Below are 27,928 nucleotides of genomic sequence, written 5' to 3'. Positions count from 1 at the left end.
TATTGCTGTACTTGATAGTGTCCTGTAATTCCCTTAGGCTTTGCTAACTTTTTGTTATTCTTTTTTTCTTTTTGTTCCTTGGATTCCAATCTTTCAAATTACCTGTCTTTCAGCTCACTGATTCTTTCTCTGCTTGTTCAAGTATATTCTTGAACCTCTAGGGTAAAATTTTTATTTTCTCATTTTGTTCATATTATTGCTTTCCTGATTTACTTAAGCTCTTTGATTCTGCCTTACGTTAGCTCTTTGAGCATGTTAACAACAATTCTTTGAAAGTCTTTGTCTAGTAAATCTGATGCATGTATTTCTTCAGGGGCTGTTTCTGGGAATTTATTTTTCTCCTTTGAAAGGGCCACATTCTCATTTTTTTTAATGCTTTGCTATGGTTGAAAATTGGGTGTTTGACCTGCAACCTCGTGTGGATGATCTTCACTAATTAGCAGGTCCTTTAACCTTGACATTAGTCCAGGGTAAAGGTTTAAGGTTTTCTCAAGTATCTTCTGGGTATGTATCCTGTTTGGTTCTCTGTGATTTTTTCCCTCTTGATTTTTCCTGGCTGTTTGGAAGTGTCTGCTCGGGCCCTCAGATGTTCCATTATATTCCTTTTCACACATCTCTTGCACCACGTGTTCACTACAATCCCCTCCCTGCAGTTTCCATATGTTATGATGCCCACCACTGCTTTCCAGAGTTGCCAGTCTGAGACCTAAACTATGCAGTCATTCCCAACTCCAAGCTTCAATTCAGATTAAGACAGAAAACAGTCCCTTGGGTAGTCCACAGACTGGCCAGGATGTTTCAAAAATGTTCCACTTTGCTTCTTCCTTTCTTCCCTCCTGAGGGAATCAGGAACTAGGCTGCTTCCTTCCAAATGAACAATGCCATACTGGGGATGAGGTGGGTCTAGGGTGAGTAAAATGCTGTTAAATTTTCTCTATTTTCAAGGTAGGTTTTTTTTGACTAAGTGTTTGCTTTGTTGCCATACATCACAGACTGATTTCCAAAATTCCTAGAAAATTTTTTTCAGTCTGTTTATTTGATGTTTTCGTGGAGAATTAGGGGATTGGAACTTCCTACTTTGTCACCTTGCTGATGTCACTCAACAGACCAATTATTTTAAGCTTAACGTTCGGAAGCACAGCCAAGGTCACTCAGAGTACAGCTCCTGGGGCCTTTTCAGAAGGCCAGGCGACTTCTCCAAGGTTATTTTCTTGCTTCCCTTCTTCCTTTGCTCCTCTTTCTTAGTACGTCCTTCTCCTATCACTCCAAGTATCATCTCTACAAAGATGATTCCTAAATTTGTACTTTCAATTGGTACTTTACTTCAAAGACCCATAACTCAATAGTCTGCTGATAATTTTCCCCAATGATCTTCTAATTCTTGAACTCAAAATATCAGATAAAACCAAGTAACTTCCTTTATCAAAATCAGCACTCTCTTTTTTCTGTGCCTGTATCATCAATCTTCCATTTATCCAGGCTAAAAATCTTGGAAGTGATATTTGTTCTTATCTTCTCATACTACAAGTTTGAGAATGTGTATATATCTTATTACTAAAGATTATGAAAGGAGAATACCCAACTTGCTTGAACTTTTCAAAGTTCAATCTCACTTCTGAGAGTAGACAGATAAGGAGAAATTAGTGATTTACACTTGGTACATTTGAGTCTATAATTAAAAAAAATAAATGCTCCATAAAATAAAATCCAAAAAATGTCAAAAGGACGTATAAATGTTTTCTCACAAAAATGTTTTGGAAAAATGTTCATTTTTTAAAAAAGTAATGAATGTGATCAAATTTCTAAACTCTTATTTCATTGTACTTATTTCAATGTAATGGCCAATAAAGTTGAATTTTAGCAAGTCTAGCATCTCACGTTAAAATGGGAATAATTATGTTGTCTCCTAATAATTATAGATGCCTCTGTAACCCCCCTCATATAAAGCTGTCTAGTGTTATGTCAAACAGGGATTGGGCAATGGAGTTAGATGCAGGAGAACAAAAAGGTAAGTCATTTGCTTCATTATTGCCACTTCTGGGCCATTATTCCTTTAAACTTAGGCAAAAAGCTATTCACAAGGTATTTTAATTATACCAGTCTCTCCTCAAAACAGTTATCTTCCAAGACACTAGTCACTTCCTTATATTCAGGAATTTTTGCTCTTTCCTTCACAATATCACTCTAAATGTTCTTAAATCTACTACCATTCTAGGAGAAGTGCTCTAGTCTTCATTTAAGAGTTTCCTGAATTCCTCAATCTCATTCCAGCTATCCACTTTCATGGCTCATTATGAAAACAGATGATACTAAACATCAATCTTCGCTCAACGACAATAATCCATCCTTTGAACTCACATTCTTCTACTCCCTCTGTATCTGTCCTCTCACTTCATGAACAATTCATCCATAAACCCTCTTTTTGTTCTTAGTCTTAGACTCCTCCTGGATTAGCTTCTTTCTGATTTTAGCTTATATCTCAAAGCACATAACTTCAATTGCTTTTGTATGTACTTTCTGGTCACCTAGCCAAAATTCTTTCACTTTAACTCTACAATCTCTTAATCTTGGATCTGGCCATCCAATTACTTCTACATCAAGAAAGCTGCTGAAAGAATAACCAGCAAACATTGATTGACACCACCAAAACTTCATGATAAAGGCTGGATGCCACATTTTTCTTCTCTCACTTAACTGAAGCTTTCAAGTCTTTATTATCACTTTCAGACTATCCTAAAATCATTTCACTCAGTAGATGATCTTATCTTGTATTTCACAGGAAAAAAACGGACTCTCATAAGAAAATCCACTCTTTTTTTGTTTGATTTTTTAAATTGAATAAATTTGACATATAATATTATGTAAGTTTAAGGTGCATAGTGAGTTACTTTGATACATTTATTTTGTAATACTATTGTTGTAGTCATACTTAACACATTAAATAATTATACAATATTACTGTTTATATCATTATAACATGCATTAGATATCCATGGCTTATTTACTACTTGTTATAAATTTAAACAACATCAATCTTCTCTGCCTCTGTCTCCCAAGTAACCACCATTTTACTGTTTTTTTTTTTTTTTTTACAGGTTTGACTTTTTTTGGATTCCAGATATAAGTAATACATGATAATTCCTTTAAACTTCCTGCCATCTCCACTTCTTCCATACAAACTTATTTTCCTTTGCAGCTATTTTTCTCTCTTGTACCCTCCAATTCTCAGAGGAATGTGTGTTTCTTCATGTTCAGAGTAAACTCCTTAACCTATTTCTGAATCTCTAGCAACCAACTGGTTGGCCATATTTTCTTCCTCTTCCTTTTCTGTTCTTCAAATATCCCTTCACCCTACACATTATAATTCGGAAATGTACACACTCGGGACTATAATGAAATTGTTGTTCTATAATCTGTATCTATAATCTCCAATTCAGGACATTTTCACCTGTATGTCCCAGAGGTAACCAAATGATTGCCATTGATTTTTCTTTAGTAAACTGAAATGTAATATTCAGTTCAGTTCATTCACTCAGTTGTGTCTGACTCTTTGTGACCCTATGGACTGTAGCATGCCAGGCTTCCTTGTCTATCAGCACCTCCAGGAGCTTATTCAAACTCACGTCCATTAAGTCAGTGATGCCATCCAACCATCTCATCCTCTGCCATCCCCTTCTCCTCCCGCTTTCAATCTTTCCCAGCATCAGGCTCTTTTCCAATGAGTCAGTTCTTCGCATCAGGTGGCCAAAGTATTGGAGTTTCAGCTTCAGCATCAGTCTTTCCAATGAATATTCAGGACTGATTTCCTTCAGGATGGACTGGTTGGATCTCCTTGCAGTCCAAGGAACTCTCAAGAGTCTTCTCCAACACCACAGTTCTAAAGCATCAATTCTTTGGCGCTCAGCATTCTTTATAGTCCAAATCTCACATCCGTACATGACTACTGGAAAAACTGTAGCTTTGACTAGATAGACCTTTGTTGGCAAAGTAATGTCTCTGCTTTTTAATATGCTGTCTAGGTTGGTCATAACTTTTCTTCCAAGGAACAAGCGTCTTTTAATTTCATGGCTGCAGTCACCATCTGCAGTGATTTTGGAGCCCCCCCAAATAAAGTCTGTCACTGTTTCCATTGTTTCCCCATCTATTCGCCATGAACTGATGGGACCAGATGCCATGATCTTAAGTTTTCTGAATTTTAAGAAATGCAGGGTTTTAAGCCAACTTTTTCACTCTCCTCTTTAACTTTCATCAAGAGGCTCTTTAGTTCTTTTTGCTTACTGCCATAAGGGTGGTGTCATCTGCATATCTGAGGTTACTGATATTTCTCCCGCCAATCTTGATTCCAGCTAGTGCTTCACCCAGTGCAGCATTTCTCATGATGTATGTAATGTATGTATATTAACAGGTGGGCTTCCCCGATGGCTCAGGGGTAAAGAATCTGCCTGCAATGCAGGAGACACAGGAGATGAAGGTTTGATCCCTGGGTTAGGAAAATCCCCTGGAGAAGGAAATGGCAACCTGCTCCAGTATTCTTGCCTGGAAAACTCCATGGACAGAAGACCCTGGCAGGCTACAGTTCGAAGGGTCACCGGACATGACTAAGCACAGGTATATAATTATATACTTATATATAATAAAGTGCAAATTGATGGTTGCCACTTATTTTTATACTCCTGATCTTACACCACTGCTTAGCACCAGTATGTTTGTTGAGCCAATTCCACACTACTCTCTATCCTATCTATCCTCTATCCCACTGTCAGGAAGACTTTTCTAAAGCACATATCAAGTCCTTCAATATATTTTGAATGAATAAGAATATAGTACAAAACTACTTAGTTATAACCATCATGATAAGGCCCTAATCTATCTTCACAGATGCTTTTCCTGTACTGCCCTCACTTCTGAGTTTTTACTATATATATTTCTCCCCTGCTTTCAGGATCCATCTTCCCTAATTTGCCCAGCTCCTCCTAATCTTGACTCAAGGGGTGGGCTTAGTGGTAGGCTTATGACCTGATCCTCCCAGAGTGAGTTAAGTGCCTCTTCACTGTGCTCACATGTTATCCTGTACAGATCTCTACTACAGCACTTAGCATGCTACAGTAATAACTACTGATCTTTTTTACTTATTGAAAGTCCTTAAGGACATAAACCATATTTTATTTTAGTATTCTCAGAACCTTATTAAGAGCTCAGTACATAGCAGACACTCAATAATGTCTCTTAAATAAATTCAGTGTCTAGAGTTTAACATTTTTTCTTCTATTTTTGAGAAACATAAAAATATTTTCCTTTCCCCTCTTTAGGATAAGTGCCATAGTGAATAAAGGTTTCTTCCATGGCAGAGATTGAATTATACGAGTTTTCAGTTGCTTATTACTGGCCAGGGCAGAAAGATCAGGAGATAGAGAAATACCTGTCTCTGTCTTATCCCAAGAATATCTCAATATTCCTATTCCCTTATTCTATATTTCCCAATGTTCCTAGAATAGGCACAGCATTGTTGAAGTTTCTTAATGAACCTAATGAGAAAATAAGAATAAAAGCTGGGAATTTTTGATACTCTTTTTAAAAAGTGATTATGCCTTATACATGAATTGGAAAGGAAAACAAATCCAAATTTTAAACTTCACTTCAATAATTGAGAAAGTGTCTGTCATTATCCTATCTCTGTTTCTCTTATGCACACCTACTGAAGATCTCTAGACCATTAAATTTACCTACATAACTGGGAGTATTCTTTTGTAAATCAACATGAGAATCACAAAAAAAATGATAATTTTTGAGAAATGGAGTGCAGTAGGTATAACACTAGTTTTACAGTAGCTGTATCAAATAGAAAGGAGAAAGAGAATTGCGTATTTCTATACTTATGGAGGAAACTAAGAACTCCATGGCTACCATATTTCTTAAGACTTCAGAATACCAGACGAGTAAAAAAAAATTTTTAATTGAGAGAACCAACATAAGATCCTCTACTTTCAACAGCTTTACAGGAATAATTTAACATAGCAGGCCTTAAGTTATTTATCTTCAGAGAGACCTATTTGCAAGGCTGGCCTCTTGACTGGCATCTGGGAATGTAATCTTTGAAAACATTTCTTAAGTGATAAGATTCTAAGTGCTGTGCCAACCTACTTAGACTACCATGAGATTTATGGTGAATAACTACTTTCCTTCTGACACAGGGTGCCTATGTAACCAAGCCTTAAAAATATCCCAAGCTCTTGAGTCACAAATGGAGTTCCCTGTGCCAAAGCACTGCATATATGCTGGGTGAACTTCTGGAAGCTGGAGAGAGGGTGCACTCTGTATGACTCCTCACAGAAGGGAAAGAGTATAGGAAACCTGCACATGGATTCCTCTAGACTCCACCTGGTGTCTTTTTCCATTAATGATCTGGCTGTGTTTCTTTACTAGTCTCTGTAATAAACCTTAGCTCTGAATATGACAGTTGTACTAAGTCCTGTGAATCCTTTTAGAGAACTGCAGAATCTCTGGGTGTACTGGGGACTCCCAAAACACTAAGTAATGATACTAACTAAGCAAAAAAAAACAAAAACAAAAACAAAAACTCTATGATCATCATTTGACAAATGGGTATGTTGATAAAATTTTGCTCTTTATTCTGATAGTACAGAAACATAGAAACAGTATCAGAATAAAGGATAGAATTTTAAATGGAATAAATTTAGCATTATAGGAAGTTCATTACCTTATTCTTATTTTTCTCATTTTACTGTAGGTTGGTGAAAACCTTATCAAGGATCATTAACAGACATGCCTAGGAACTACTTAACCAGGTAATTTTTGCCTGAATATACTTTTCTTCCAATTTACTTTCTTTAGAAACTGCAAACACTAAGCAGAAATTTTATGTGAACAGGAGTATTTTAAAAAGCTGAAACTTCTGGTAAGACATTAAAGATTTCACTGAAATAATAGTTTATTTTTAACTTATAGTTAAAGAATAAATTAATAACAAATTTAGTTCCAGGACATTTTAAAATCTGTATAGTCTTCCAGTCAGCCAAGTAACAATATGAAAAAAATGAACAAAAAAACTAGATGAGATAGTGATACTCTGACTTTTAGTTTGTCATTTTACTTAAAAATTATTTATGGAAGATAACATACTTATCTTTCCTCAATACAATTATCTTGAATTCTTTCCATAGGTCACACAATATTCTTTAAAAAGTTAGCAAATAAAAACTTCAAATTTTATGTTAATATATCCCTGCGTTTTAGTTCTTCAAGAAGTTCTTTCTTTAGTTCTAAAAATATTTTTTCCATTGCAAAAGATTCAAATTCCATTCACCAGGATAAATAACAACTTTCAACTAAAACCACATACCTTCTGCTGCAGTTCCTTTACTGCAGAATCTCTATCCATGCATGCCTGTCGAAAGGCTTCATAAGCTTTATTGAGTTGCTCGCCAATGTTTTTATCCATTCCTCTATGTCCTGTTGCATCACTATAAATGATGAAGTAAATGACAGATCTGGAAAATAATCAAACAATTTAGATAGCTATCAAGTAGTATAAATCATTTTTAAAATGTGCCTCAAAGACAGTTCTGTATTGTTTATCATGAACATTACAGAATCAAGTACTATAGTTTTTACAAGTATATTTATTTATTTCTTTGGCCGTGTCAGGTCTTGGTCTCAGCACACAGGATCTTTCACTGCAGCACACAGACTCTCTAGTTGCAGCGTCTGGGTTCCCGAGCCACAGGCTTCAGTCATTGCGGTGTGTGGGCTTAGCTGCTCTGTGGCATGTGGGATCTCAGCTCCCCAACCAGGGATTGAACCCATGAACCCTTTATTGCAAGGAGGATTCTTAACCACTGCATCATCAAGAAAGTCCCCGTATAAAACAGCTTTATAAAAGCAAAAAAGTCTCATATAAAATCCTGATATTTTAATCCTGGAATATTGTAAAACCTTAACTTCTACAATTTTGAAATATTCTTTATGAATGTTTAAGGAGCAATTAGGGTTCCAGTTCATAAAGATGCTACTTTGCAAATGGTATTCTATAAATTCAAGTTAAAAATGGAAAAATATAAAAGGCCATTTGTTATTAATCTTTTATTATAGAAATGTACAACAGGCTTAGCAATGTGAGAAGGGATTTCTTTTTACTAAATGGACAGTTACTTCCACTTATAAGGTGAATGCTTGCTATACTGAAATTAGAGCAAAATTAAGTAGATAATAAATGTTTGTGGGTGGAGTTCACACTGTTGTTATCACACAGCAATTAAAATGTGTGAAAATGCTCTTATTTTAGCACACAATCTAGGGAAAACTGCCACTGAACTGTACATTAAAAAAGAAAAATCACACCCCGTCAGTCTTACCCCTACTCTATATTAGTTTTCTGACTTCTCTGCTATTTCTGAACTACAGGTAATTTCCTCAGTGGAGGTAATGTAGTTTTATCATCTCAATTTGCATTATATCTCTAAAGACATTCCCTGACTCTGAGCAGAGGATCATCTACCTAATGACTGATTTTTCTTGTTAAGTTGTAAAAAACCACACCACGGAGCCTTTTTCTTAATTCTCTGAAAGCCACAGAATAGACAAAATTGTCTATCAGTCACAGGGGGTTTTGGGGATACCAAATTATTTCACAGCCTTTATGACTGGAATTCCTTCATAATATCAGTCTCTTTCATAACATCTTTATCTTTGAGTATACCTGCTTTCCATATTTTACATTAAGATATAATTCATATAAAATAAATTCACCATTTTAAAGTATACACTTCTGTGGTTTTCTGTATTCACAATGTTGTGCAACTATCACCAAAATCTAATCCTAGAATATTTTTATCATCACAGGAAGAAACTCTGTACCTATGAGCAGTTAGTCCCAATTCCTATCTCCTTTGTAACCCCTGACAATCACTAATCTGCTTTCTGACCCTAGGGATATGCTTATTCTGAATGTTTAGAATCATAAAGTATATGCCAGTGTGTCTGGCTTTTTTCATGAAGCATAAAATCTCCAATCTTTAAACATGTTGTAGCATGTAATAGTATTTCATTGCTTTTTATGTCTGAATAATATTCCATTTTATGGATATACTACATTTATCCATTCCTCAATTAATGGATATTTCGGTTGTTTATACTTTTTGGTTATTTTGAATAAAGTTAGAATTTGTTCACACATATCTGTGTGAACACATGTTGTCAGTTCTCTTAAATATATACCTAGGAGCAGAACTGCTGAGTCAGATGACAGTTATGTTTAACTTTTTGAGGAACTACCATTACAGCCATTTCCACAGAAGCTTTATCATTTTATATTTTCACTAGCAATGCCCAAGAGTTCAATTTCTCCACATTTTCACCAATAATTATTGTCCATTTAAAAATATGTTAGGATCCTATGGGATGTGAAGTGGTAGCTCATCACAGTTTTGATGTTGAGCATCTTTATAGTGCTTACTGGGCATTTGAATATCTTCTTTGGAGAAATGTCTAATCAAATTCTTTGCCTACTTTTCATATATATGTGCATACACACACATATGTACACACATATATGTGTGTGTATGTGTGTATATGTACATCAAATGTCTAGTCAAATCCTTTGTCCACTTTATATGTGCATGTGTGTATATATATATAATATATATGCATATATGTGCCTATTATGTGCCTGTATGTGCATGCTAAGTCATTTCATTCATGTCCAACTCTTTGCAACCCCATGGACTGTAGCCTGCCAAGCTCCTATATCCATGGAGTTCTCCAGGCAAGAATACTGGAGTGGGTTGCCATGCCCTCCCTTCTCCAGGGGATCATCCCAACCCAGGGATCGAACCTGCATCTCTACGTCTCCTGCACTGGAAGCAGGGTTCCTTACCATTAGTGCCACCTGGGAAGGCATATACACACACATACATACGTGTGTGTGTATATATACATGTGCATGCATGCTCAGTTGTGTCTGACTCTTTGTGACCCCTATGAACTGTAGCCTGCTAGGCTCCAGAGTCATGGAATTTACCAGACAAGAACACAGGAATGGGTTGCTATTGCCTTCTTTTTTTATATATATATATATATATATATATATATGTGCATGCATATATATAATTTCCAATATTTTCTTCCATTCTGTAGATTATCTTTTTGTTTGATAGTGTCTTTTGACAAAGTTTTAATTTTGATGAAGTCCAATTTATCTTTTTCTTTTGTTCTTGTGATTTTCATATCTAAGAAACCCCTGCCTAATCCAACCAAGATCACACAGATTTTCACCTATATTTTCTTTTAGAAATTTTATAATTTTAGCTTTTACATTTAGACCTTTGATTTGTATTGAGTTAATCTGTGTAAGACAGTATGGGGTAGGGCTCCAGATTCATTTCTGTTTATGTGGCTGGTGAGTTGTCCTGGCATCATTTGTTCAAAAGGCTATTCTCTTCCCACTGAATGCCCTTGGCATCCTTGTTGAAAACCAGCTAACCATACATCACAATGCCCTTAAGTACCCAGGTAATATTTCAATCCTATCAGCCAGTCTTTAGTAAGATACTAAGCACACTCCTACATCATTTTCTAGACTTGTTAAAGAAGAATTTTCAAGGATTTTATTATGGGGATCAAACTATGGAAACTCTTCAAGAGATGGGAATACCAGACCATCTTGAGAAACCTGTATGCTGGTCAAGAAGCAATAGTTAGAACCTCGTATGGAACAACTGACTGGTTCAGGATTGAGAAAGGAATACGACAAGGCTGTTTATTGTTACCTTGTTTATTTAACTTACACATAGAGCACATCATGAGAAATGCCAGGCTAGATGAGTTACAAGCTGGAATCAAGATTGCTGGGAGAAATATCAACAACCTCAGATATGCAGATGATACCACTTTAATGGCAGAAAGCGAAGAGGAAATAAAGAACCTCTTAAGGGTGAAGGATGAGAGTGAAAAAGCCGGCTTAAGACTCAATATTAAAAAAACTAAGATCGCAGAATCCAGCCCTATCACTTCATGGCAAGTAGAAGGCGAAAGGTGAAAGCAGTGCCAGATTTCACCTCCTTGGGCTCTAATCACTGTGGCCGGTGACTGTGGCATGAAATTAGAAGACAACTGCTTCTTGGCAGGAAAGCTATGACAAAGCTAGGCAGTGTGTTAAAAAGCAAAGACATCACTTTGCTGACAAAGGTCTGGATAGTCAAGGCTATGGTCTCTCCAGTAGTCATGTATGGTTGTGAGCGCTGGACAATAAAGAAGGCAGAGTGCCAAAGAATTGATGCTTTCGAATCGATGCTGGAGAAGACTCCTCAGAGTCCCTTGGATAGCAAGGAGATCAAACCAGTCAATTTTAAAGGAAATCAACCCTGAATATTCATTGGAAGGACTGATGCTGAAGCTGAAGCTGCAATACTTTGGCCACCTGATGTGAAGAACTGACTCATTTGAAAAGACCCTGATGCTGGGAAAGATTGGAGGCAGAAGGAGAAGACGACAGAGGATGACAGAGAAGACACTGACAGAGGATGAGATGTCTGGAAGTCATCACTGACTCAATGGACACGAACTTTGGCAAATTCCAGGAGATGGTGATGGAAAGGGAAGCCTGGAGTGCTGCAGTCCACGGGGTCATGAAGAGTTGCGGACATGACTTGGCGACTGAACAACAACATTATGGGGATCACAGTGTTTTTACCTTGTGAAAGAATGAAGTGACTGAAGTAAGTGAAGTCGCTCAGATGTGTCCGAGTCTTTGCGAACCCATGGACTGCAGCCTACCAGGCTCCTCAGTCCATGGAATTTTCCAGGCAAGAGTACTGGAGTGGGTTGCCATTTCCTTCTCCAGGGGATCTTCCTGACCCAGGAATCAAACCCAGGTCTCTCGCATTGCAAGCAGACACTTTACCATCTGAGCCACTAGGGAAGCCCTGAAGCAATGAAAGTGATACTTTTTTAGGCATTCCAGTTAGAAGTCTGTTTTTACTGCTACCTCTGATAGATGGAAAAGATGAAATACTGTTAAGATAATTAATTAACATTGCCAGGATCTCTTAACATACCACAGACACTATGGAAACAGAGTAATAAGCATTAGCACAAAGCTTCATTTTGAGTATTTATTTAGATACTATTATCATCCAGAAAAGGATTTAGGGTGGCTTTAAAAAGCACATGAGATTAAAAGTAAGTATATGAGCAGGAAAAGAAAAATAAGGGTAGGGAGCTATAGGGAGTATAGTATACTATAATACACTCATACAGAAATCAGACAATTTAAGTAGTTATGTGGCTTGATTGCCTAAAACTGTCTTAACAAACTGCAGATGTCATAATCAACTGTCAATGTAAACCACACTTATATTTTAAAATCTGGGACAAACAAGAATCTTGAACTGGGAACTCATCTAGTTTCTTGTTTTATTCCGTCACTGACTGACCGTGGGACCTTAGTTCAGGGCTACTAAATCTTTTTGGACTCAAGTTTCTCTCCCTTCAAACAAAAAAGATGTTTGGATTTGATTTCTAAGAAACTTCTTTGTTACACACCTCTTGCGTCTGTGAATCGAAAAATGCATGTCTGTTCCATCAAGAAGGTGCATTCTTGTTTTTAAAAATGTAAATACAGTACTAAAAATAGCTGCATCATATGCAAGTAAATCATGTGGAGTCTTCATTTAAGGTCCTTGAATTAGATCACACAAACGTCATGACGAAGAGTTACTGAGTAAATTCCACATTCTATTTCCTGAAGTAAGAATGTATGCTGGGGAGATATGATTCAGGTCAATACAACTAAATAAATGATACATTTAATTCCTATCTCACAGCCAAGAAGAAAATTGGGTGTCAGATCAGTGACACTGACTAGAGAAAAAGGAAACAGTCTCTGGAACCCAGCTAGTTAAACTGGACAGATTTCAAATATTAACACCCTGAACTTTAAAGCCACTTGTTCCTCTATTTTTTAAAGCATTTGTTAAGTATAAAATTAATTTCACAATTCAAGAGATAGTCACATTTCAATTACATGTGGGTATCCCTTAAAGTTGCTGGACTCCAAGGAAATGGTTTTATTTATAATAAACATGTCCAAACTCAAATCTAATGGCCACTGTGCTGTGCTTAGTTGCTTAGTCATGTCCAATTCTTGGTGACCCCATGGACTGTAGCCCCCCAAGTTCCTCTGTCTGTGGGGATTCTCTAGATTAGAATACTGGAGTAGGCTGCCATGCCCTCCTTCAGGGGATCTTCCCAACCCAGGGATTGAACCCAGGTCTCCCGCACTGCAGGCGGATTCTTTACTGTCTGAACTACCAGGGAAGCCCCTAATAGCCACTACCATCCCCCAAATCCAGAAGGTCCAAGCTAGAGCTGCCGTGGAAACACTCTTTTTAGTTATGGCTTCACTCTTTTAAATGTATTTTCAGGAAAGCCTTCTGTGTTAATTTATTTCTGGGTATGGTTTGCTGGTTTCCTTATACTTACACCTGGAAGAGATTAACTCACTGATGCCCAACACTATAGCTGGGTGGGCAAAACACAAAGCATAGGGCAATCCTCTTGAAGCCAAGGTAGTCTTGTCATATCCACCTCTATTACTCTGACAGTATTTCCTTTTTTCCTTTGGGTACTTCCTGTAAGATGGAAATGGAGAGGGCAGCAAGTTCCTGTTCTACCTTCCAGGTCCAGCAGGTGCTCGCCCAGGAGGAAGCACTAAGAAAACTCATGGGCATCAGGCTGCTTTCTCTTTTCATTGATCCTTGGTGCATAATGAAAGTGTCCTGGAGTAGGAAAGTCAGCGTGCACAAGGGTGATAATTTTATTTTCCCTTGGTAAAATTTCCCAGCTCCAACAAAGATGTATCGACTACAAGGGCCAAATTTTAATTTTATAAAATATATACCATTACTATCCAATTAAATGAGAAAAAGTAAAGCACGTGTTTGCTGAATACACGTAAGGCACTGTGCGGGATGCAGCAAGGAGCTTTAGGGATAGTGCCACCTTAGTTTTACGTGCCTTTTACGAAGTTTTTTCCCACCAGTTCTTCATTTCTTATTACTCATATTTCAATTTGACTGACAAGGCTCAGAGGAGTTAAATGACCCGCATATAGCTACAAAGCTATAACTGAGGTGACTAGGACTAAGTTTCTGAAAATCTTAGTTCAAGGATTGCTTACTACAGCTGCAAAATATTCTCCCAGGATGCCATGATGGATATTTCATTCAATAAAACAAAAAACAAAGCCTGGGCTTGGCACCACTGATGTTCTCACCACTGTGATAACAAAAGACACAAAACCCACCCCCATGAAGACACCACTAGCTGTAATTTAAAGAATATATATGAGTACCTGAATATATCTAAAGGCTAGAGTTCAGAAAGCAGAATGCTAACATCTAATATTTATGAGGTTTAGGAAAGGCTTTGAGAGGTAGATGTCATCTGATTTGGGTTCTGAATTATCAGTAGGAATGATTTCACCCATTCCTTTTAATGACTATCAAATAGCAGTCATCCTTTCTAAAACAGGTTCCTGGTAGCTATAAAGACGTTTTTAGTGCTATATAATACTCATTTGTCACTAAAACAGGCCAGGATTATATGTATTTCTTGTGCATTGTCTAGCCTGAACTTCCAGATCAGAACAACTCTGCAAACCTGAGACAACTGTTAAGTATACCACTGACAGTTACTTAGAGAAATGATGACCTAGGCTAGTGTTTGTCCTACGAAACTTGAGATGAAGCAATGGTGGTGTTGACATCAAGGGCAAGTCCTGCCTCCTCTGGACCTCGATTTTCCTTGCTTTTAAAATGAAGGGGTTAAAGATATCAATACAAGATGGTCAATACCAAAATCAGATTGATTCTATTCCTTGCAGCCAAAGATGGAGAAGCTCTATACAGTCAGAAAAAACAACACCAGGAGCTGAGTGTGGCTCAGATCATGAACTCCTCATTACAAAATTCAGACTTAAGTTGAAGAAAGTAGGGAAAACCACTAGACAATTCAGGTATGACCTAAAACCAAATCCCTTACGATTACACAGTGGAACTGACAAATAGACTCAGGGGATTAGATCTGATAGACACAGGGCCTGAAGAACTGTGGATGGAGGTTCATGACATTGTACAGGAGGCGGTGATCAAAACCATCCCCAAGAAAAAGAAATGCAAAAAAAAATGGTTGTCTGAGGAGGCCTTACAAATATCTGAGAATAGAAGCAAAAGGCAAAGGAGAAAAGGAGAAACATATCCATTTGATGCAGAGTTCCAAATAATAGCAATGACAGATAAGAAAGCCTTCCTAAGTGATCAACGCAAAGAAATAGAGGAAAACAATAGAATGGGAAAGGCTAGTGATCTCTTCAAGAAAATTAGAGACATCAAGGGAATATTTCGTACAAAGATGGACACAATAAAGGACAGAAATGTTATGGACCTAACAGAAGCAGAAGATATTAAGAAGAGGTGCCAAGAATGCACAGAAGAGCCATACAAAAGAGATCTTAATGACTCAGATAATCACGATGGTGTGATCACTCACCTAGAGCCAGACATCCTGGAATGGGAAGTCAAGTGGGCCTTACGAAGCATCACTACAAACAAAGCTAGTGGAGGTGACAGAATTCCAGCTGAGCTACTTCAAATCCTAAAAGATGATGCTGTTAAAGTGCTGCATTCAATATGCCAGCAAATTTGGAAATCTCAGCAGTGTCCACAAGACTGGAAAAGGTCAGCTTTCATTCCAATCCCAAAGAAAGGCAATGCCAAAGAATGTTCAACTACCACACAATTGTACTCAATTCACACGCTAGCAGAGTAATGCTCAAAATTATCCAACCGAGGCTTCAATAGTATGTGAATGGAGAACTTCCAGATGTTCAAGCTGGATTTAGAAAAGGCAGAGGAACCCAGATCAAACTGCCAACATCTACTGGATCTTAGAAAAAGCAAGAGAATTCCAGAGAAAATATCTACTTCTGCTTCAATGAGTGCACTAAAGCCTTTGACTGTGTGGATCACAACAAACTGTGGAAAATTCTTAAAGAGATAGGAATACCAGACTACTTTACCTGCTTCCTGAGAAACCTGTATGCAGGTCAAGAAGCAACAGTTAGAACTGGACATGAAACAATGGACTGGCTCCAAATTTGCAAAGGAGTACATCAAGGCTGTATACTGTCACCCTGTTTATTTAACTTATATGCAGAGCACATTATGCAAAATGCCAGGTTTGATGAAGCACAAGCTGGAATCAACAGTGCCAGGAGAATTATCAATAACCTCAGATATGCAGATGACACCACACTTATGGCAGAAAGCGAAGATGAACTAAAGAGCCTCTTGATGAAAGTGAAAGTGAAAGAGGAGAGTGAAAAAGTTGGCTTAAAACTCAACATTCAGAAAACTAAGATTATAGCATCCAGTCCCATCACTTCATGGCAAATAGATGGGGAAACAATGGAAACAATGACAGACTTTATTTTCTTGGACTCCAAAATCACTGCAGATGGTGACTGCAGCCATGAAATACACTTTACTAGGTAGAATGGAAAAGAAAGTACAGGCTTTGAATTCAGATCTCAGACCTGCAATTTTTCTGGCTATTTACTTAGTTTCTCTGAGTATTAGTTTTTTATATATAGTTTGTAGGTTTATTGTGAAGACTGAGATCATATGTGAAACATATCTGTTAACTGTTTCTCAATATCCATTCTCTGCTCTTCTAGTATTCCTGAATTTTAGCTGATGTGGTCATGTGACTATGTTCTGGTCATAGGCCAGTGAGTGTAACTTCCAAGACAAGCTCTCTTTTTTCCCCCCTTTCCTTTTCCTTTATTGTGTGAGTCACCCGAAACATTGTGGTGAGGGCAATACTTCCGGATGGTGGAACAACAACGGGATGTGGAACGACAGGAATAAAGACGCCTAGGTCCTTGACCCTGTGGAGCTGCTGTATTGACTCTGGACATCTTATACTTTGAACTGTCATACACAAGAGAAATAAAATATCCGTCTTGTTGGTTTAAGCCACTGCCATTGGGGAGTTCTTAAAAGAGAAGCTGAGCTGTATCCCAACTGGAATCATATTCAAGACTGACCCAGCACTGAAGACACAGTAGGTTCCCTTTTTTTTCCATGGGAAAGAGACAAACTTATATAGTCTTTGCCTTTTTCTCTAATTAGAGCTTATAATTTAGTAAGGCAAAAATACATGAGCTCACCCAAAGGTCCACTCCAGATTTGTGCATTTCATTGTACATAGGTTTTATCTCAAAGGAAGAAGAAAAGAACTGTTAAGTAAAAGTGTAAGCAGTAAAAAGGTATAATAGAAGGAAGAATTAAAAGGAGAGAATTGTGGAAGGCTTCACAGAGGATCTGACACTTATACTGGGCCCTGAAATATGAGAATGATTTCAACAAGTAGAATGAAAGGAGAATGAACATTCACTCTGAAAAAGTAGACGCTCTGAGAAATCACTTCTGCTGCTGCTGCTAAGTCGCTTCAGTCGTGTCCGACTCTGTGCGACCCCAGAGACGGCAGCCCACCAGGCTCCCCCATCCCTGGGATTCTCCAGGCAAGAACACTGGAGTGGCTTGCCATTTCCTTCTCCAATGCATGAGAGTGAAAAGTGAAAGTGAAGTCGCTCAGTTGTGTCCGACTCTTTGTGACCCCATGGACTGCAGCCCACCAGGATCCTCCTTCCATGGGATTCCCCAGGCAAGAGTACTGGAGTGGGGTGCCATCACTAGTATAGTGCATTTAGGGACTGGTGGTGAGTACAATATTTACGCAAGTGAGGTATGTATACAGGAAGGATGGAGAGGTCAGGGTGCTGAGACAGGATAGTTGGGGCCACCACATATGACTGTCCTGCACTGAAAAAACCCTATGGGTCCCAATCATGTAGACCATAACTGGAATGAAGCACCCGGCAGTTGCAGAGTGTACTAACTACATGAACTGTACACAGCAGACTTAGATATGGCCAGACTGCAATAGACCTTGAATGTCACTCTAATTTTAACCTGCTGACATTAAGGAATTTTCAAGCAAGAGATGAATATGTTTTAGAAAGATAAACCAGATACCAGCAGAATACAAACTAATGAGGGAGACAAAGTGAGTATATCCATAGCAAACCATTGTTGTATTCTGGTAAAAGCTAAGGGCTTGAACTAGAGTAAGGGAAATGAAAGATAAATGGATTCAAGAGACATTTAAAAGGCAAATTTAACAGGATTCACTGGCCAACTGGATGTGTACAACAGACAAGAAGGAAGCATTCAGCAACTCTGAGAGAGTTGGCCTGGGAAGGAGTCCTAGCATCTGTATTTTAATAAGCAAAGTAACCGGTTTATTTTGTCAAAGGTGTCTGGCCAGCCATATTTTTCAAAATATAGGGCAAACAGCAATGCCAGTCAGCCACAGAGAAATAGGAAGAAAAACTGAGAGACAGGAGAGGATACTGAATTTAATTTTGGACAAAAGTGCGAACAGAAACATAATTAACAATAGGCAGGAAAAAATGTACCAACTGAGTGCTAACGAAATCTAAAGGAAGAAATGATGGCTAAGTAAGCCTTCCATCCAGCTACTATTCTTAAAGTCCTGTTTTTAATGTCCTCTGACACTGGCTGACAGTCAACCAGGCCAAAATCTTTCTACCAAAAAACAAACAAAACCTCTACATTGTTTTAAAAGAAAACAGTGGGGAGAGAAAGAAGCAAAACTCACTACTGTACCACTTTGTGTCACAAGATATACACCTTTCTTTCTCCCAAATACAAACCAAAATATAGGCGGGAATATTGTCTAGTGCTCTGCTGTGTTAACCCTTATATACTGTTAAATAACGAGAAAAATAACTTTCTGGTAGAGCGTTTGAATGTGTGATTTTTCTTAAGTCTTTCTAGTCTACTCTACCAAACTTATGACAATGAAATAGTATTAGTAATCATCTTTCACAGGAATAGAACAGTTTCTACCTATTTTCTGGTTTTAACTTATAAAGTTTGAAAAAAAGTCCCTCCATCCCGAAGACAATAGTGTAAGAGATGTCACAGGCCGTACCAGATTCACAAAAGGCAAAGTTTTTCTTGAAAAAGTAGTTAAAATTTCATGAGTTAACAGATTAGGGGCCCCTCCAACAACTCTGAGTCATTTACTAAATCACAATCACTATGAAAGGACAGAGCTCGTCTATGAAAAGAGAATGAAACTTCGGGAGACAGAGGACCTTTTTCACAAAAAGGCCTATTTCCTTCTCTTAAACTGCAGTTTAAATTGCTGGGCAGTCATATTTAGCCTTGAGAATATTACCAGTGATAAATGGGAACAGGCAAAAGTCTACATAATTATAAGATATATTCTGTGCTCTTGATCACTGGCACAGAACTCTTCAAACCCCGGCTTTTAATTTCCCTAAGGACAGCTAGAGGCTGTTGGGCCAATGCTTGCCAAGTCACAACTTGTTTTATTAGAAGTAATTGACAGAACTCCAGTGAGAAAATAAATAAGGTTTCAGAGATTTCCAGATCTCCATTTCTAGGCATTCCCAAGAAGTTTAGGGTGTGACTGTAAATGTATAATATGATAAAAGTTTAAAACCAGATACAATACTTTTATACCATGCAACACACTTTCTTATTCCTAATGTCAAATACTCCTGAATACAGGACCCCAAATCTCTGAGGAACCCTACAAACCAACTTCTCAAACCTGTCTCTGTGCCAAAATTACCCACATTTCCACTCTTTTCAGGGCCACCCATTTTTCTCACATGTGAATACTCAGATCTAGTAAGTCCTAGCATTTGCTATGCTATCCTATTGTGGAGAGGCAAGAGTTTATTAAAAATTTTGATTTGACGTTTCATTTCCTTTTGCATTTGGAAAAAATAAAAAGATGCTATAAAATAAAAATTCCAAATCTTATTTTTAACTGAGGCCACATCTTGTGTAAAATATAGTAGCTTCTCTTAATACAAATCAGAGAATCAAAATTAAAAAGCCTAGTCAACCAAAGATAAAATCAGAGCTGGAGTGCAGAATCCCTGTCCAAGCTAGACATGCTTGTTGATGGGTGAGAATGAATAAGCTATAGCCTTTCTGTGAGCCTCAGTTCCCTCATCTGCCCCAGTTTAGAATGTCTGGGGCACAGCATGCTGTAGGACAATGGTTCCCAACCTGTCAGTACATCAGAATAATCCAGGGCAGTTAAAACAAACAGACAGACAGACAGACCAAAAAAACACATCAGCAAACCCTGTCCAAGACTTCCAGGACCATAATTTTTTTTGGGCATGGGGTGGAGTACGGGGGAGGTAGGCGAGGGTAGAAAAAGAGAGAAACAAGTGTGAGAGATTTCGAATCACTGCCGCAGAGGGCCAAGTCATAACGGGAAAGCACTGAACTCTGAAAAATACTACACAAATATGTACCAAGGCAGGGAAATGGGCTTCCATAAAGTGTCCTTTTGTTCCATGGTGATATGCTTTTTTAATTGTTCTGGAAGTGCAGAGAATTCAGAATCAAAAATAGCAGTTGCTAAGGTAGATGTTCTTTAAAAAAAAAAAAGGTATTTTGATACTTTGGCAGATGGTTCAGAGCAATAGCACTCTTGCTGATCTTGGTTCATGAAATCTCCACAATTCACCAGTCTATGTGACAAGTGTTTTCTCTATTAATGGAAGAGACACCATTAATGGCATTTGCATTGATGTTAGTGTTGAAAGACAAATCTGAGACCACAGCTTTTCTCCCACCAAGCAGTTCTTATAACTTGATTCTCCCTGCTACCAACATTCCAAATCATCTTAATTCTTTTTAAATTCTCTATCTACAGATAGTTGATAAAGAACAGAGATCCCAGTGACAGGCCTTCAATCTGAACAGGCACATACACAGCCATGAACCAGAAGATTCTGAACACTAAGAACCTTATATCTGAAAGGTAAGCATCCCAACAATGGTGGTCGTTCCCTATTTCCTCCTGGGAAACATTAGGGACAGGGGTAGAGTCTTACACCTACTGAGATAAAAATTACTTGCCAGCTACTTTACATAAACTATCTGATTTTAATCTTCCCTCTCCAGAAAAGGAAACTGGGATTCAAAAGGTTAAATAAGTTGCCTAATGTCAACAAATCAGAAAAATGGAAGACCCAGATAAACCCAGGTCTCTTTGATGTGAAAAGACCAATATCTTAGTTCTTTTCACTGTAATTTAATTTCTATTTATTTTTAATCAAAGCATAATGCATCTATATTTTAATGAGACAAATAACTTTATAAGGTTTAAGAAAAACAGAAGTCCCTTACTCTCTTCTCCCTCCCCACTTCCTTCTTCACCCTGGCAACAATTTTCAGCTCTTTTGATTCTTTTTGGTATTTATCTTTGTATTTCTAAATAATTTGCTAATATTGTCACTACTGATTTCTATTTTACTTGTCTTCCCATTATGCAAGACAAGGATTCAGCTCTCTTTTAAAGTCTCCCCTCCCTTTATGCCTCCTCATCCTTCTAATATTTATGTACTATTTATTAGATTTACATTGCACTTTTACTTTCTTATGACTGTGTAATGTTATTCACTGCTGAGCCATATAATATACTATGGCTTCTTTTCCTTTCCTTAAAAATATTGTCATTACTCTATCAATTTCATGTTCTTACAAGTTTCTCTCCTTGAGCGTTCTGACTTGCTCAAGTTTAGACTTGTTCATCTCTGTGCAGAGAGGAAAGCCTTCACCTTGAGACCTTCTTTCAACCTGAATTTGATGATTCCCTTTATTCATCTCTCTCTCTAGCTGAATCTCTCATTCTCAGTATCCCAAATCTTCATCCTCCCTGTTTTACTCCTCAATTTGGTGGGGTAAACCCTCCAGTAGCTTTCTGATGAAGTGCTTACAAAGTAAATTTTTTGAGACCTTGCTGAAAGTATATTTTCAGACTTTGCTGAAATTATATTTCAGATAACTGAAAATATCCTTACCCTGAGATTTAACTGACAGTGCGCCAGGTTGAGTCCCAGGTTGGAAGTAATTTTTCCTCAGAATTTTGTTGCTACACTCCCTTTTGTTTTTGTTGAAGTTCAGGGCCATTTTGATTCCTGCTCCTGTACTTAACCCATCTGGAAGTTCATCCGTCATTGTTGCAAATTTTCTTGAATTACTTTTTGGGCCATTTCATTCCTTCTCTGTGCCTGTTTGGGACTCCCACTATCGGGATGTTACATTTTCTGAAGTGGTACTCTAACTCCTCCTACCTCCTTCTTTTTAAACAAACATTTACCCCCTTACTTTATAGATACATATATCTTAAATTTGTTGTCCTTGACAACAAGCACTGTGATGACAAATGGTGTCTAACCAATCCTCAATAAAAAGTAATAATCAAGGAAAATAGTGTGCTTCTGGAACTCCACTGAGGCTGTGGGTGTGTAGCCGAACAATGCTCTACTACCAATTACTACCAATTGCCCAGCTCAACCAGAGCAGCTCAACTTTGATTAGTTATACACATTTGGATTTCAAGTTTGAAAAGAATCACATGCTTAAAGGTAGATTTCCTCCACCCCTTTTGCTTTTCAGTCGCCAAGTCACGTCTGATTCTTTGGACCCCATGGACTGCAGGATGCCAGGCCTCCCTGTCCCTCACCATCTCCCTGAGTTCCCCCAAGTTCATGTCCACTGAATCGATGATGTCATCCAACCATCTCATTCTCTGTCACCCTCTTCTCCTTCTGCCTTCGATCTTTCCTAGCATTAGGGTTTTTTCCAATGAGTCGGCTGTTTACATCAGGTGACCAAAGTATCAGAGTTTCAGATTTATTATTTTTTTTTTTAGAGTTTCAGCTTTAGCATCAGTCCTTCCAATGAGTATTCAGGGTTGATTTTCTTTAGGATTGACTGGTTTGATCTCCATGCCGTCCTAGGTACTCTCAAGAGTCTTCTCCAGCACCACAGTTCAAAAGCATCTTTAACAAGGTCTACTTTTTGTGGACAAGTAGAGACAAGTGTGGGTGATTTAGTAAGTAGAACAAGGGTCCTCTCCTGGGTTTTCCCCACTGCTGAGATTATTATGCTTCTGGATAAGTGTTCTACCAGAGTTGACACTTGTGGTAAGAGGCCAGTTTAAATCTAAAGCAGTTTCAGGATGGGGTGATTCTAGAGTAACTGTTTACCCCTTCTACTCTGCCCTAGAAAAGAAAGTCACCTGATTTTCCCAACCCCTTGGGGTATGAATAATAACAGTTCACATTCTACTTCAGAAAAGTTGCCATTTTAGCAAAGGAAGAGGTGAGCAAGTGAATGAGAGATACATCCTGTCTTTTCTATTTAGCTCTATGTTTGACTCCTCAGCCACAAAAAGCAACAAAAGCAAAAAGCAGAAAAAAAGTCAATAATGTAGTATATACACATAAATAAAAGGACATCTTCTGTCTTAGATGGTTAAGGTAAACCTTTGACCACACTGAAAAGTATGTGTGTTTCCTTACTTGAAGAAAGGAAATGGAAGAGAACTGTCACTCCTGACATTTACTTCCAATCATTTCCCACTTTTAAGAGAGTTCCATTAGTACAGCAGCCAGTTCCCCAAAATGACAGCTTCCATTTCTATTCTCACTCTCCAGGTTGTAAACTTCGGTTATGGATATACCCATAGCACACTGCACTATGCTGTCACTGTGTACCACTGTTCCAAGTTTCAGGCAGCTGAAATCACAGAAACTTAAATATCACAGATCCAGCAGAGTCAGAATTTGCATTTTGCATTTTTTTAAAAATAAGCTGGTTAGCTAAATGCATCAGGATAGATAAGGTAAGACAATCCCACAGATCAAACCCAAAACTCACCAAACTAGGTTCTCTATTTTTCTGGATGTCAGAACTTGGTGAAACTTTTTGTTATCTTCTAAGAGTTAAAAGGAGACTTCATAGCCAAAGACCACACCCATGAGTCTCAGCTTTGCCTCACTTCCTTTTTTATCTCCAGCAGCACTTCTTTCCCTCAAGTTGTATAAAATTCTATGGGTTGAAGTGCAAAATGAAATAGTGTAACACCAAAAGGGAAACTGGACATGAGATGTTCTACCCATCTGAGGTATTGCTCAGTTAGCTTGCTTAGCCATGTTAAGGGGTATCCCTTCCTCTGAGTAGGGGCCATGTTAGAATCTGGAGATGTGGGAGAAGAATTATCAGTTTAAAATGGTTACCTAATATTTAAAAAATCTGTCTTTCATAAATCATATAAAGTAGGGCTCTACAGAATATTCTTGGATGGGGAAAACTTCAAGAGGAAGTTTACATTCAGTATGAGGAGGTGTAAGACCTTTGTGGGAAGAAAGGTCACATATTTTTATCTCCTAGGATTTGTGGTATTTTAATGTTTATAAAAAAGGAAATATGGATATAAAAAGGCTGAAAAACATCAATACGAAGGGAAAGGCATTTTAGTTTAGGGATAGCAAATATATAAAGTCATGAAATTAATCATGGTAAAAGCCATATATTTATTGGCTAGAAATAGTAAAACCACTTACATATCCCACAAGAATAGTTGATTTTTTTTCGAGTAATTTAAAATTGTTATCTTGAAGGGACTTGAATCCCTGATTTCTGTCCTTAGAGCAAATTATTCTTCACAGTAAAATCACCTGATTGAGTTTGTTCTGCTGCTAAAGAGAACAATTCTCCATACCTAATTCTACTGCAAATATCTCAAGGATTCCTATAACTTCAGGTAAGTAACCATCAAACTAGAACTCATTATTTTTCTTAGTCCACTCAATTTCCAATAATTCATAACTACAATGACTTGTAGACAGACTGTTTTCACTGTTAACAACATGTTTTCAATAGACCCTTCTTTTTTTGCCAAGAAAAAAGCACGGTGGTAAGTGAAAGCTACTACAGATCATTGCTCAAAATGTTTACCCTCATAATTTAGTAATGATAATTACCATTAAAGAAAGTATATCTCTGAAGTTAAAAAGGAAGAAAACAAGGTTACTGTTCAGGACACTTCTCCCATGAGACAAACAATTAACATTATTATTTACTTCCCAAACTTTTTTCTTAAAATAATTTAAAAAGTCTCTTAAGAAATGCTTTTCTTGCTTGAACAACAATGTGAATTCATTCAACACTACTGAATTGTACACTTAAATATGGCTAAGGTGGTAAACTTCACATTATGTGTATTTTACCACGATTTTAAAAAATGTTTTTATAGATTAGGAATTGAAAACTGTAACATATACAATTACATAGGTCCCAAAGGCTTGTTTTCAGTTGCCAAGGCTCTGGTACCACTGCCTGTTTCAATCCTCCTCAACTTTTTTGAACAGTTTTCAAACAATGCACACAGTTCAAAAGATTGTGTACGCTAATTTGCCACCCACCCACAAGGGAGTTGAATTCATATTCTGTTATCCTTTTCTGAAAATGATTCAGAATCTTGGTTTTGGACTACAGAGAAATTTTGTTACCAATTTTGTTAGCTATTCTTGCTAATAGCCTCCTCTTTTCCTCTACCCATGATTGAAAACCATAGCAGTAACCGTAAGAGACAACATGGGATGAATGGTAGCCACAATGTAAATCCTACAGAAAATAGAAACTAAAACTTGGTTTGACATCATTACACACAATCAAGTTGAAACTGAATAGTAATATTCATGCTTAGAAAGCTGTTAGAAAACAAAAGGACATTGAGTAGCAATAGCTAATCAGCTAAAGCATGAGTATATGGCTGGCTCTTGAACAACACCAGTTTGAAGTGCACAAGTCCACTTATCCATGGATATTTTCATGAGTAAATACTGCAGTACTATATGATCTGTCATTGGCTGAATCCCTGGATGTGCAATTGCCGATATGGTGGAACCACAGATACACAGGAACCTTGGATACAGAGGGTTAACTTTACATGCAGATTTTCAATTGAGCAGAGGGTTGCCATGCCTAACCTCCGTGTTGTTCAAGGACCAACTGTTGTTAGAATAGTGTTTTACATCAAGAGGCTATGTATTCTTTTTTTTTTTTAATCATTTTCTGACAGATAACTGGTATGCTTTTTAAAAATATGCAGTCTTTGTCTGTTATAGGTTGTTGTTTAGTCACTAAGTTGTGTTTGACTGTTTGTGACCCCATGGACTGTAGCCCACCAGGATCCTTTATCCATGGGATTTCCTAGGCAAGAATACTGGAGTGAGTTACCATTTCCTACTCCAAGGAATTTTCCCAACCCAACTCCTGCATTGGCAGAAGATTCTTTACCAGTGAGCTACCAGGGAAGGGCGTGCCCCCAAATTATGCCAATAATCACGTGTTCTAGATTAACAGATGTTTAAGTTAAGATACTCAAATATCCACTGACAGAATACCTGCATTCCTCTGTAAATAACATTTATGAGCGTCTTGAAGTTTCCTCCAGTTCACAGATGTATACTGCTAAACTGCATTATCTAAAGTAATAGTCTTACTTGAAAGCAATCAAAAAGTATTTAAAATAATCATTTATAAAAGTGAATAGCTCTCCCAGAGATTACATAATACACTACTATCCACATATTAACAGTAAGCCATTCGTTAGCTGAGCCAAACAGTGGGCTGTGCTTATATGGCTTCTATGCCTCAGAAGCCAGCCCTGTTCTCAAGTGTGTCCACAGGCTATGTACATACCTAGACTGTTGCTGATTTTCACTTCATATTCAGTAAGTCAAAGCATGCTGAGCTTGTATATTTTCTCAGCCACTCATTTTGAAACTCCCCTATAGGATTTGGCTAGAGTAGAATGTCAGCTTGGTTACTACCTCTAAAGCAAGAAATTTCCTGGGAAAATTGGGAAGCTGATGACAACAAAGTGAAACTGTTCTTTCAGGGCATAAAAGCTTGCCCATGTAGAAGCAACACCCTCTCCTTGATAAATTGGAGGAGAGAAAAAACCGTAAAGCACTTTATTAGACCCTCAGTCTACCTACAGCATTTTCCCTGAAAAATAAAAAAAGGTGGAGGATAAAATGACCAGGATCAGTACAGCAGTTCTTCATTCTCTACATTATTGGTGCTTCACACCCCTTCAATTATAAGGATTTACTCTAAGGAGCTTTTGTTTGCCTTTTAAAGTTCTGGATCTTTCTGCTGAATATTACTGTTGCCTTAAGAACAATGTACAGTTGACCTTGAACAACATGGGTTTTAACTACATGGATATACTTACGGGCGAATTTTTTTCCCCACTAAATACATACTACAGTACTACACTATCTGCAGTTGATTGTATCTGAAGATGCAGAACCTCGGAAAGAGAGGGCTGACTATAAACTGCTTGCAGATTTTCAACTACTGGGAGCTGTGGCACCCCTAACCTCCAGGTATTATTTAAGGGTCCACTGTACTTTCAGATGGTTTCATGAATTAATTCTTTCAGACTTTCAAACAGAGAGCTCTTAAACTATTTTAGGTTTCACTGGTGGCTCAGCAAGTTGAGCTAAGTCTAGCAATGCAGGAGATGCTGAGTTCAATCCCTGAGTTAGGAAGATCCCCTGGAGAAGGAAATGGCAACCCACTCCAGTATTCTTGCCTGGGAAATCCCATGGACAGAGGAGCCTGGTGGGCTACAATCCATGGGGTTGCAAAGAGTCAGATACAACTTAGCAACTAAACAAGCTATTTAAACTACCTCAAAGCATAGAAAGAAAAAACTATTCTAAATTCTTTTTAGAAAATCAGCATAGCCTTGATATTAAACTCTGGCAAAGATAATAGGAACAAAGATGACTACAGATGTAACTCAATCACTGATTTTAAATAAAATTGTTACCAAAAAGAAACCTATGTGCTTAAATTCAACACAATGATGAAGTGTAAGGTTGGTTCAAAAACTAGAAATCAAAGAT

At 37.7% G+C, this 27,928-nt stretch overlaps 1 protein-coding gene across 4 annotated transcripts in view; it reads right to left on the bottom strand.

Annotated features, from left to right (window-relative positions):
* Positions 1 to 27,928, bottom strand: part of TANK (TRAF family member associated NFKB activator) — a 96,120-nt gene that overhangs the window by 45,409 nt on the left and 22,783 nt on the right. For all 4 annotated transcript variants that reach the window (XM_070357551.1, XM_070357548.1, XM_005897277.3 and 1 more), the window contains exon 2: positions 7,361 to 7,508. In XM_070357551.1, coding sequence (XP_070213652.1) covers positions 7,361 to 7,459 — 99 coding nt within the window. In that variant the 5' untranslated portion in view covers positions 7,460 to 7,508. The remainder of the gene's footprint in view (positions 1 to 7,360; positions 7,509 to 27,928) is intronic.

Source organism: Bos mutus, chromosome 2 (genome assembly GCF_027580195.1).
Source record: "Bos mutus isolate GX-2022 chromosome 2, NWIPB_WYAK_1.1, whole genome shotgun sequence".
Classification (NCBI taxonomy): Eukaryota; Metazoa; Chordata; class Mammalia; order Artiodactyla; family Bovidae; genus Bos; species Bos mutus.
The sequence above is the reverse complement of the archived record's forward strand: the minus strand, read 5'-3'. Positions and strand labels throughout refer to the sequence as shown.